This window comes from Stegastes partitus, unplaced genomic scaffold (assembly GCF_000690725.1).
Source record: "Stegastes partitus isolate 25-593 unplaced genomic scaffold, Stegastes_partitus-1.0.2 Scaffold1052, whole genome shotgun sequence".
NCBI classification, from domain to species: domain Eukaryota; kingdom Metazoa; phylum Chordata; class Actinopteri; family Pomacentridae; genus Stegastes; species Stegastes partitus.
Genome location: NW_007578783.1, coordinates 24,920 through 37,099, shown reverse-complemented (window position 1 = coordinate 37,099; position 12,180 = coordinate 24,920). Strand labels below are relative to the sequence as shown.

Genomic DNA, 12,180 nt, shown 5'->3' with positions numbered 1-12,180 from the left:
GGAGCAGCGGTAACGTAACTTCCCCTCTGGATCAATAGAATATTTCATTACTTTTCCTAACTTTATTTATATCTTTGTACTCATGCAGTTTTTTAAACGCAGTGAAGCACCTAGCATGAGGAACTACTGTAACACTTTCCAGCGTGTTATTTTGACATCTGCATGCAGGCTCGAGCTTCCCCTTTAAATTCCCGCAGAGCCTACTTCCGCCTGAGGCCCCGCCCACCGCTGCTCAAAAAGCTCCGGTCCTCACCTGGTCCCGTGACTCCGCTGGCTGCTGTCAACATGCTGGTTCTGCTCAAGTTTGTGGTGTTGCTGCTGGCTCTGGGTTCGGGTCAGGCCCGGCAGCCCCATGTCGTCGTGGAGGACGCAGAGCCCGTGTTCGAGCCCTCCAAGTTCGGCTCTCTGTGGCCTCTGCCGCAGAAACTGAAAAGCACTCAGGATGCGTTCAAGTTGACGAGCTTCAGGATCGTTGACGCCAAGGACTCGTCGGCTGGTCCGAGCTGCAACATTCTGCAGAACGCCTACAGGAGGTTTGTGCTGCTTACTGGGAAGGTTTATTGAATGGTTTAGGGGTTTTTATTTCTTGTTTGCTTGAAATCACAGCGCCGTGCTGCGTTCATGGACTGGTTTCAGCCCTCTGTCTTTCTCTGTACAGGTACTATGAGTACATGTTTGGCGCTGGTCAGAAGCAGGGGGTGTTCAAACTCAGGAGGAGTGGGCCCTCAGACCTGACAGGGCTGCAGGTCTGGATCACATCAGCTGACTCTGAATGTGACGGTTATCCCTCTGTGAAGTCCGACGAGTCATGTGAGTCTCTGCCCTTCCTGATTGTCATCTGTTCCTGGTGGCTTCAGTGGAACTAAGTCAAGCTGCTCTGCTGCTGGTTTACCTATAAACTGCTCTATAACAGCTTTACTCACTAGTTACTTTACACAAACATGAACTAAGATTGCAAATATGATTCATTCTAACATGTACCAGCTCAAAACGGTATGAAATAGTTAAAATTAACAGTAAAATACTCTTTGCTCTTGAATGCACCACCAAGAGTCATCCTGTAATGTGGTAAGAATGTAGAGAAGTAGACCCAGTAGCAGTAGAAAGGTTGTTTTTTGTATTATGAGCACTTTCAATGCATTCCTCCTTTCTGCTAATGCTTACTAGGGTTATGTTCCCAATATAACTGTGTACTTTAACACATAAAAGATTATTTGGTGCCACCAAAAAAGTTTTTTAGGCAACACCAAAGGAAAATCATCAAAATGATTAGAATGGAGAGTGGAAATAGCTAAATTTAACCAGGTTTTTTGTTCATTGGGGTTTCATTTACTCTAACATGGTATTTGATCAATGTGCCTTGTTTATTAATTCTATATTATGAAGTGATTAATCCCTCATCTATTTACAGTAATACTGTGTGCGTCCCTCTCAACTCCATAAACTTCATGTACTGTAGGGCTGCAACTAAAAAATATTTTCATAGTTGATTAATCTGTTGATTACTTTCTTGATTCGCAGATTAATAGTTTGGTCTGTAAAAGGTCAGAAAAGGGTGAAAAATATTTCCCGAAAACGACATCCTCAAATGCCTTGTTTTGTCGACAGCCCAGAGATATTCAGTTTACTGTCATAGAGGAAAGAAGAAAAAAAACAGGAACTATTCACAGTTAAGACACTGGAATCAAAGAATTTAGACTTGTTTTTTCTAAAAATTAACTCAAAGTGAATCTATAATCAAAACCGTTAAGTAGCTTGAGTGATATTTTAAATGTGAGGCTTTTGCTGGAGTGTTTTTATGTTACAGTAATGCGACTTTTGCTTACAATGATCTGAATACTTTGTCTGTCGCTGCTTCTGCAGAAATGAAAGTTGCACTCTCCTCTGCTGATTAATAGTGATGTTTATGTGCTGCTCTTCTCGGTTTCTTTGTGGTTTAAAGTGCAATCAAGTAAAACGAACTACCTTACAATACAGTGGTGGGCACTAACTAACTTGTAAATCATTTACTGAAGTACACAATGTTGAAGTACACCATGAGCAGCTGTAGTCGGATTTGAATCAGGGTTTTACTTTGAAAACAGGTTTATCTCATGGAACACAGCTCATTGTAGTGTTTTTCCCAGTTGCTTTTGTACATTTCTTGACTCATCTTTAACATTTGTGAAATAATAAGTGTATTTCTTACAACAAATGGTACCAGATAATCAACGGCATGTAACAGCTTAGCTGGCTTAGACGTCTGAGTTTATCTCTAAATGAGGTATTTATCAATGAATACATGGGTGACTTCATAAACAAGTCCTTGCATCATTGTTTACATACAAGATAGTCAAAATGCTTAGTCATATTGTCAATATAACAGCAGCAATATTACAGCACAAAGGGATAACAGACATCACTGCGGACGCCTGCAGAGGCTGGATAAGACATTCCAAAAGATAGTTACTGAGCTGCTTTGCAAGGGAAGATATTGTTGATGATGTGGACCAGATAGACAGGAACATTTGGAGGTGTAGAAAGACTGCAGACACACAGTGTGTACAGTTGTACCTGTGTTTGCAGTTCTACTTTTGTGTTTTTCTGCTTTGTGCTTTGCAGTGCTGTATAACAGTCATGGGTTTCTTTTCTGTCTAGCAGTGACTTGGTTATGTCGACAAAAAACAAAAACAGCATGTATAGTAATGAACAGAAAACTGTGAGGACTGGTTCAACCACGTTGTGTGTCATGACTTGATGAATGAACTATGGCCTGGCTGTTTTGAGGGGCAACACTAATGAACAGAGAAGCAGCATATTACAATTTGATCAGCATGATGTAGGTTCTTGATAGAGTAGGGAGAGGCAGGGAGAGGTACCTCATCATTTACATGAGTGTACATTTGTAATTTATTCATACGGATGAGAAATTGCTTCTATGATGTGCACAAGTGACTACATGGCGTTGAGGTTGAACAAGTAGATCTGAGAAACAAACCAAAGAGTCTGGAATCAATCAGAATAAAGATTGAACTACATTTAACTTTTTTGATCTCCTAAAAAATAAAAGTGTCTTGTTGGGTCGAATTTGTATCATTTTCTCTTTAAACAACTTCTCAGATGGTTTCATTTTGGTGCGTCACAAAAAAGCTTCAAGAAAAGTCTAAAAAGTGAATGCAGATTTGTGAATAAGAGCAGTTATGTCTATTTATTCTCCCATTAGTCACGACTCAACCCTCTCAGATTATGTTGTGAACCTTTTAAAGGTCCACAGGTGGAGAACCACTGGACCGAGCTGTAAATGAAGTATTTAAAATGACCTTGACAATAAAATGCTGCTTACTCACTGAGTCATCAGTGTTCCAATCTAATAGTGTAATATACTGTATAACAGCAGCCACAGCAGCATTTTCTGGTCAGATTCTTAAGATAATTGGGAATTTGATTACACAACAGTTTAAATTAAATGGATTATCTTGTTTTTTTGTGCTTTTACTCAAACAAATGTACTTGATGCTGCCAAAGCAAGCAGTCATAGCCATGTTTTCTGAAAATGTATATATTACCTGGACAGCAAGTACTGGGATTAAAACGGGTAATTTAGAACAAATATGTGAAGCCCTTCTTAAGACTCTGACTTGACTACCATCATAACCAACAGCTGAGGTTGACAGAGCTGGAACTGTGCATCTAATGTATGACTGTTTATGTCTGCAGATGAACTGTCAGTGATTCAGCCGTTCGCTGTCTTGAAGGCACCGAAGGTCTGGGGAGCCCTGCACGGTAGGATTGTATTCATACCTTTATTACACTACTTTACAGCATGCTCTTTATCAGGGCAGCAATGCACTTTTTTTTTTTTTTTTAATCTTTTGGGCTATAGCAGAACAAAAATAAGAACTATCCATCACAGTCTCTGAAAGCCCATGATATTATGGGTAAAAAATTATATTTTGTGGTCTAGATTTCAGATATGTTCATATTACAGTGATTTTTTAAAAAAGTAACAACATTCTGGCTTCTTGAAGCTAGAAATGGTGCCAAATAATATGCAAAAAGAATCAAATCATCACTATTTTAACAGATATTGATGCATCACATTTAGTGGTCTTTCTTTTTTTCATTTCTTTACCATTCAAAAAAAAAAATTATGATTTTTGCCATAACTTGCAAGTACGTTCTCTCACATCTGGAAGATATGATTTGTAGGTCTGTAGCACCACAACGCTTCAGCTGTAATGGTATTTTAGAAGAGAAATAGAAAAATACTTTATTTATCTTAGGCCTGGGAAATTACTGCAACACATTTTTATCTTGATCAGAAAAGTGACATGAGATGATTGATACCGCTCATGTCTGTGAGCTAAATATGCTGCTATACCCAGAAGTTGCTTTGCTTTGCTCAGCTAGAGACAGGGTACAGAATGCCATCCAGCACCTCCTAATAATGCCTCTTTAATTAATTGGCACAAAAAAACAGTGTGTAGTGTAAAAAGAGTTTAAGTTTCATGGGGGGGGGGGTTATGTGCTTCGCTGCTTCTTGGCCAAGAGCTGTGACCTTCCAGTGTCTCCACTAGACACAACAAGACTAGGTCAAAATTACCAGACAGTCAGGAGAGTGGTGTCGATCACAAACACTCAGAAATATTCGTTGAGATGTTGTTAATTATATTTCAGCTGATCACATAATTGATTGACTAATAACTGCACTGCTACTCTGGACCACTGCAAACATATGATCAGATTGTAAAAGCTGTAACTGTGTGGTTTATCTCTGCATGTGTATGTACACAGTGTGTAACATGCATTTTAAAGTCTGATAAAATGCTGATTGGTAGAATCTCAATGCAAACTCAACATCAGCGATGTGACGGTCACTAAATGTTATGACCTCATAAAACCTTTCAGGAACTTCGTGTTTATTTGGATTTGCTGCTTCTCTTTTTTTTATTTTAGGTCTGGAAACGTTCAGCCAGTTGGTGTATGAAGATGAATATGGAGCTGTAAGTGAAGGACAGTTTGTTTCTCTGTTTATTCATACTGAGGACATTTTCTTATGTTTTTCGGTCACCTCTGTGAGCCACGTTTTAACTCCATCATTTTACTTCCTGTGTCTTTTCAGAAAAGCGTCAATGCAACCATAATCACTGACTTCCCCAGATTCAAACATAGAGGCATCCTGCTGGACACCTCTCGGCATTTTCTTCCTATTAAAGTCATCTTGGCTAATCTGGTATATGAGTAAAACCTTCCTATTTAATTTTCTCATTCATAATTTCATTTACTTTTTAACTAAATTTTTTTGCTGTGCTAATTCTTACAGGAAACGATGGCGATGAACAAATTCAACGTCTTCCACTGGCACATCGTCGACGATCAGTCCTTCCCTTACCTGAGCCGGACGTTCCCACAGCTGAGTCAGCAGGTCAGTAAGAAGATTTAGAGACGGTTCCTCAACAAAGTGATTCAGGGTGCAACTGAAATTAGTAGGGGAGCAGAAGTGTGGACACATAAATGTGATCATTGTCCCCAAAGAAGTGGTTTATAGAAGTCTACAGCTGCTTTTATCTGGCTCTAACAGTCATAGCGTAGTACATCTGTTGTAAAGGTAAATTAACAAATCCTTCTTTAGCCAAGGAAGGAGTTTGTAGATGTTTGACTTTGGCTTCCACATCCATTTTTTTGAATGTTTGTGCAACTGTCAATCTGTGTTGAGCGGCTTCCAAGAGCGCTGCAAGACGCATGTTCCATATTTATTGTTCAAATTTCAACTGAGGGTGCAAATCCTGCTCCGCATAGAGCTTTTCCTGACAGGACTGTTTGTCACAATCCACCAGCTCGTTCATTAAACTATTCACAGGGATCTTACCACCCGTACACCCACGTCTATACGCCCGCTGATGTGAAGATGGTGATCGAGTTTGCTCGCCTGAGAGGTATTCGTGTTGTCCCAGAGTTCGACACTCCAGGACACACACAGTCTTGGGGCAAAGGTGAGTTTGCAGAAGACAAATTTTATGAGTTTCTGCCATTTTTAAAAAAATGTTTTCCTGATTTCTGCTTTATTTCTTTCCCTCTCAGGCCAGCCAGATCTGCTCACACCTTGTTATTCTGGGCCCAAACCCTCTGGTGCCTTCGGACCAGTGAACCCCATCCTGAACACCACGTACGACTTCATGACTCAGTTCTTCAAGGAGATTAGCACAGTGTTCCCAGATGGCTACGTTCACCTGGGAGGCGATGAGGTGGACTTCACGTGCTGGTAAGACTGTGTGTTTAGAAACTTCTCATCAGCGTCAAAGATTAGACAACAGATATCAGCTGATGCTTTTTTGTCCTGCAGGAAGTCCAACCCGGACATTCAGAGGTTCATGGACGCACAGGGCTTCGGACAAGACTACAGCAAACTGGAATCATTCTACATCCAAAAGTGGGTTTATCATTTAGGTTCTGTTTCTCATTCAAATGTGAAACTATGCAATTTTTTTAATTTTTCTTTTGCCTGTTCTCTGATCCAACAGACTCTTGGATATTGTCACCACTACCAAGAAGGGCTACATGATCTGGCAGGAGGTGTTTGACAATGGTGTTAAGGTAAGATTGTTCCGTGCTAACTAGACCAAGAGGTTTGGTGAAATTTAAGTATTTTAATATTAAGTATTTGCACAGGTGATTTTTGTTTTGGATTTTGTTATTAAAGGAATAGTTAGACATTTTGACGGAGGTGCTCATTTGGTTTCTTGCTGAAAGTATAATTCAAAGATGAATACCACAGTCTAAATGTGCGAAATGTGAAGCCGGCAGCCACCTACCTGCACCTCGAAATGTCCATGATTAACTTGCTGTATCTCGTTTTGTTTTATCCAAACTACAGGCAAGACATTGCGGTCTAAGCACACACAATTTGTTAATAGGAGCTTTTAATGTGCTGGATTGTTGCCGTGTTCGTACGGAGCCAGGCCAGCAGTGTAGCTGTTTCAAGACTTGGTGTTCAGCTCTGCAACCTGGCTGCTCTATGCTTGATATATTCTTCTGCTGTGGCCTACATTGTAGCCTGACCTCCTGAAAAAGTAACATCAACACAGACTGCAACAACTGTGATTGGTCCGCTCAGTAGCAATATGCCACGAGATGTAATCTATAATAGGCTGTAGCTGTGTCTGGCAGCCAGTGAAGCCACGTGCCATTTTCTCATCTTCTATACCTCTACTAGTCCATCTGTAGACACAGTCGGACATTATAAGGAAGAAATTCACCACTTAAAGTATCCTTCATAGAAACCCGGAGGACAATTCCATAACCAACCCGCCCGCCTCGAAGAAGCTGCGTGCTTTGGAACGGTCAAACTGGTACAAACATCCAGAAAATTGTGTTGTTGCACTGTTGTGAAACTTTGCTTGTGTAGTACAAGTAGAACCTGTTGGGAAGAATTTTACTTTGGGGCAGAGTTACCAGATGTTTTATGAGATTCCACTGCTAATTCTAGACATGCAGTTCATATGTCCTAGTTACTAATATATTAATTATCAAATTGGCTACTGAGCGGCAAGACTTGTCTATGAAGACTTTGACTTAATCGGTTCTGACGACTTCCTCTTGCGTTGCAGTGTTTTAGTAAAAGTAGCTGCTCTTCAGCATTTAATTATTCCAACTCCAACATGATCCACTGCATTTAGCCCCCATTGTCTGAAGTACATGAAAATACTCAACACAGTATCATAGAACCACCACCTCTACCTGTCGATTTGGTGGCGTAACTGCAGAGCAACACATCATCCATCGCACAAGTATGAATTACAGCGTCGGCCACTATAATGACCAATGCAGAGGTATAAATCAAGCTTAGGGCAGCGTCCATATTTATGTATATACAAGTCGTATGGATCTTCTCATCCAGCTCTCAGCAAGAACGCAAAACCCCAAAATGTCAAACTATCCCTCCAGCCATAAACGATGACTCATGTAGCATCTAACCTAAGCGCAGCAGCTTGGCTTTAACAATTCCAGCTAAAACCAGACACAGTAGTACATGTGTGGATCGGCGGTGGAAGTAATGAGGAGATGGGCAAGGTGACGGCAGCAGGATACACCACCATCCTCTCCGCCCCGTGGTACCTAGATTATATTAGCTACGCACAGGACTGGCAGAAGTACTACAAGGTTGAGCCGCTCAACTTCAACGGTTAGTTTCAGAATCATGTCCTTTTCTTTAAATATGTTTAATCAATTAATCTGGTGGAGGAAAACTCTGAAGTGGGTTTTTGAGGCAACAAATTGTGTTTGTTCAACAGGCTTACGCTTGAAAGCTGCACAGTTGTGACAAGGAGAGTCAGTCTGACAGAAAGTGAACATGAGGCAGTGTGGTTGGTGGTTTCAGATGTTGTGTCTGTCGTGGGTTGTTGTTTCACCATTATGGAGGGCCAATCCCAAGGTATTTGAAATAATCTTGATCGGGGTGTTCAGAGTTTAGATCCATCGGTCAGGAGAAGATAAGCCAGGGTTGGTCCTCCATAAACTTGGCCCAAGATGATCGTTGCATTGAACCTTTTTTGATTTTAAGATGCTTCTTTAAAAGATTAAAACTCTAATCAAGTCAACTCACTCTTATTTATATAAACCCCTTTTAAAAGAACTAAAGATGACTCAAAGTGCTTTCCATTTGAGATAAAAGGTTAACATTACAAATTCATGACTAAAATTATGATCCCAAGGCGAATCAGAAGTTAAGGTCAAGACCATACAGCATTATAGATGAAAACCCCAGTGATTCCCATCGAGCACTTGGTGACAGTGGAACACAAACAGGGGAAAATACATTAATGTATCAGTGTCTCAAATGGAAGGCTCTGACATTTTCGTCTTCATCTTCCTGACTTTTCTCTTACTGATACTTGTATGTATGTGTGCTGTGTAGCTGAAACCAGACACAATTATCCACGTTTGGAAAGGAAACCAGCAGCAATACCAGAGTGAGATGGCAAACGTTACATCGTCAGGGTACCAGACCCTGCTGTCCACTCCCTGGTACCTGAACCGTATCTCCTACGGCCAGGACTGGAATGTCTTTTACAAGGCCGACCCGCAGGACTTTAAGGGTTGGTGTCTGCATGATTGACTTTGTATTTCCCTGCCCATTTTGACTGGTCGTCTTCATTCAGTATTTACAAGAGGGTGTTGGGACTTTGCCTCACTCACGAGTCTGTTTTATTGTTCTGTTGTTGTCTGGCTCAGAATTTATTTCCCTCTTGACCCAGATCTGACATGACAGGGAGTTGTCACTCCTGTGCGAATGTGTGTAAGCCTGTTGAATAAAGAGAAGGAAAACATCAAAACTTTAACAATCAGATGGGAGAAAATATGGTTGTGATTCAGTTAATTCAAGTATTTGATTTTGTTAATCACTCATCATGTGAAGTTTTAGATTCTGTGGCTGTTGAATTTACTTGACCTCATTAAATATGACCTCAAAAAACAGGAACTGAAAAACAGAAGGCGCTTGTAATTGGTGGAGAAGCCTGCTTGTGGGGAGAGTATGTGGATGCTACCAACCTTACACCCAGACTCTGGTGAGGCTCATGTGATCCCTTTAATAAATGCTTATCAGAAACTAAAAGTGTTTTGAACCTTGATGCATCACATGACGGATGTCTTTTCTGTTCTTCTTTCCTTTCGCCACTCCCAGGCCTCGTGCCAGTGCTGTGGGAGAGCGGCTGTGGAGCTCCAAAGATGTAACGGACATTAACGATGCCTTCAACAGACTGTCTGCTCACCGCTGTCGTATGGTGGAGTAAGTATCTGTAGACTCTTTATACTGTTAATCAGCACCAGTCTCCAAATGCAATATTATTCAGGGCTGTAGTCAACTAAAGAAAATCTCGGTTGACTGAAATCGTATCTGCTCCATAGCTGATCTATTGGTTGCAGGGAGGAAAAAAAATCCCTCAGACATGACACACTATACTAGTTAGCCTTATTGGCCGAAACGAATCACAAAAAGAAAAACAAGAAGTCTAGTTATTTCGTACTGAAATGACAACAGACCAGCCAGGCTGACCAGCATGCATCTGCCTGTGATTTCCAAAATTTCGTAGAGCTATTGAAAAGTTAGAGTCAAGAAAGTGTGTGACACGACTATACCAACTTCTTTAACATCCTCAAGGCTGTGTAACAGGAATTCGCCCCCTGGGATTACACTGTCAAGGCAGAGCGCTACACTAACACCCTGAGGAATGACCTGAACAGTGGCATGTGGGTGTTCCAACTGGGCTGTGCACCTGTACACAGCATGATGATTACCACAAGTTGGGTTTTTTTTTTTGCCCCAGCAATATAATAAACACTCCCAACTGCCCTAGAACTAGAGTTTGCTCCATGGGACTTCTTCCAATTGTTCCTCTTACCCAAAATGAAATTCAAGTTAAGGGTCTCTAGTGGCGGACGGTGCTTGGCATAATAGCATAATGAGACTTTCAGGGAGTGTTATAAGTGCTGCAGGAGCACTGGAAGCAGTGTAGTGCTGCACAAGGACACAAGTTCAATGGGGTTCTGAAGTCAGGTTTTTTTTCTTTTTGTTTCTTTTTTAAATGAGCACAAGTTGTAGAACTATATTAACTCATGATCCCAGCACAGGAACTACTGAAGTGTGTAGTGCAGTCAAGTTAACCTGAAGTTTTAAGATTCTATGTTGTTTTGATTGTTAAGCTGTAATATGCACACTACTGGTTGCACAGTTTACACTTCACCATCTGTTTTGATAAAATGCAGCCACACTGACTTCTTTGACAAGATAATAGCTAGGCTGGAGCACATATGTCAAACTCAAGGCCCGCAGGCCAAATCCGGCCCATCATGTCATTTTGTGTGGCCCACGAGAGACATGTGCTTCCTAATCTGATAAATTAATGGGAATTACCTGATATAATATAATGTTATAATAACACAGCAATGTGCCTACACAGGGCTCCAGACTGCGACAAAAATGTTCTCATATGTGACCATTTTTGAGCGTGTGCGAGTTAAAGTGTCATGGTCGCATTGTTACATGAAGATCAGCAGGCTGATCTGGTTCCTTCTATCAGCACAGGTAGCTGCTGCTGCAGTTATTGTGGTTGGAAATAGTCATATTTCTTTCACATTGACTCAGTCTCTCTCTGCCTGACGGGTAAAAGTCAGTTTCACTATTACCGTGTTCCAATGACAAAACAATACACAGCCGACCTGGAGCCCTGCTACATGTATTTTACTTTCAGGTGAAGGCATGCACAATAGTTGTACATATAATAAATATTTAAATGCAGAGACCATTATTTAACAATATGTTAAGGAGTCATTACAGTTATACAGTCTTACAATTATAACTGGCTCTTTGAGGGCAAACATAATGCTTATGTGGCCCAGGATGAAAATGAGTTTGACCTCCCTGGTCTAGAGTCAACTCCAGGTCAATGTAAATGTTGAATATCGTGGCTCTAGCAGTCTACATACATTTGGGCGAGTTCAAAGTTTTGAAAATGCAAGGTGCTTTCAAAACAGATTTTTCACAGGTTGTCTGTTCCGTGCACTGCCAGGACTAATAGATTAATCCTGAAAGGCTGCTGATGTAGCATTTTATTTACTTATAAAGGTAGCTCTGGTGACTGTCTGACCAGTGAGGATTTGCTTGGTTGAGAGCAAGTTGACCCGAAGACTATAGCTATTAGTTATTTCTTGATTTAACAGCTTCCTTCCTGTTATAAAGATCTCTAATTTATTATTACACATATTGTCTGACAACATATTCCCTATCTAAACTATCTTTCTCCATGTAGGCGTGGGATCCCAGCTGAGCCGCTGTTTTCCAGCTACTGTCAGCGGGAGTACAAAGGAATCTGAGAACCACTGAAAGGCTGGTCCTCAGAACAGAAAATGGAAAAGGGAAGCAAATCCATACACTGTCAGCTCCACGCTTGTATTTTAAATTGAAGAATCAAATCCTACACTGCCTTTTGTAGAGATATCGCTGTACTGATGAACTCTGAAACACATTGTCCATTTTAAAACTGCTCCACTGAACTTCTGATCACGTATTGTTGGACATCTTGCAATTATGACTGCACTCTTTGTTTTTTTATGAATGTTTCTATAGTTGATTGTCAATAAAACGTTGTCATTTCAAGTGCTACTGTGGTGTTTCATGTAAAAACAAAAAAATAGGGGTATGAA

The 12,180-nt window shown here is 40.7% G+C and overlaps 1 protein-coding gene across 2 annotated transcripts; it reads left to right on the top strand.

Annotated features, from left to right (window-relative positions):
- Positions 1-200: 200 nt before the first annotated feature.
- Positions 201-12,133, top strand: hexb (hexosaminidase B (beta polypeptide)). 2 transcript variants are annotated; one of them, XM_008295490.1, is made up of 14 exons: positions 201-533; positions 659-810; positions 3,697-3,762; positions 4,936-4,982; positions 5,102-5,212; positions 5,303-5,404; positions 5,840-5,972; positions 6,061-6,241; positions 6,323-6,409; positions 6,501-6,573; positions 7,987-8,161; positions 9,455-9,545; positions 9,662-9,766; positions 11,787-12,133. In XM_008295490.1, exons 1-14 carry the CDS (start codon positions 286-288, stop codon positions 11,848-11,850), a joined length of 1,635 nt encoding a protein of 544 aa, XP_008293712.1. In that variant the 5' UTR covers positions 201-285; the 3' UTR covers positions 11,851-12,133. The 2 variants fall into 2 exon arrangements, with proteins under 2 accessions (XP_008293712.1, XP_008293711.1); XM_008295489.1 differs by lacking the exon at positions 7,987-8,161 and adding an exon at positions 8,894-9,074 and having other exon boundaries at positions 230-533.
- The last annotated feature ends 47 nt before the right edge of the window (positions 12,134-12,180 follow it).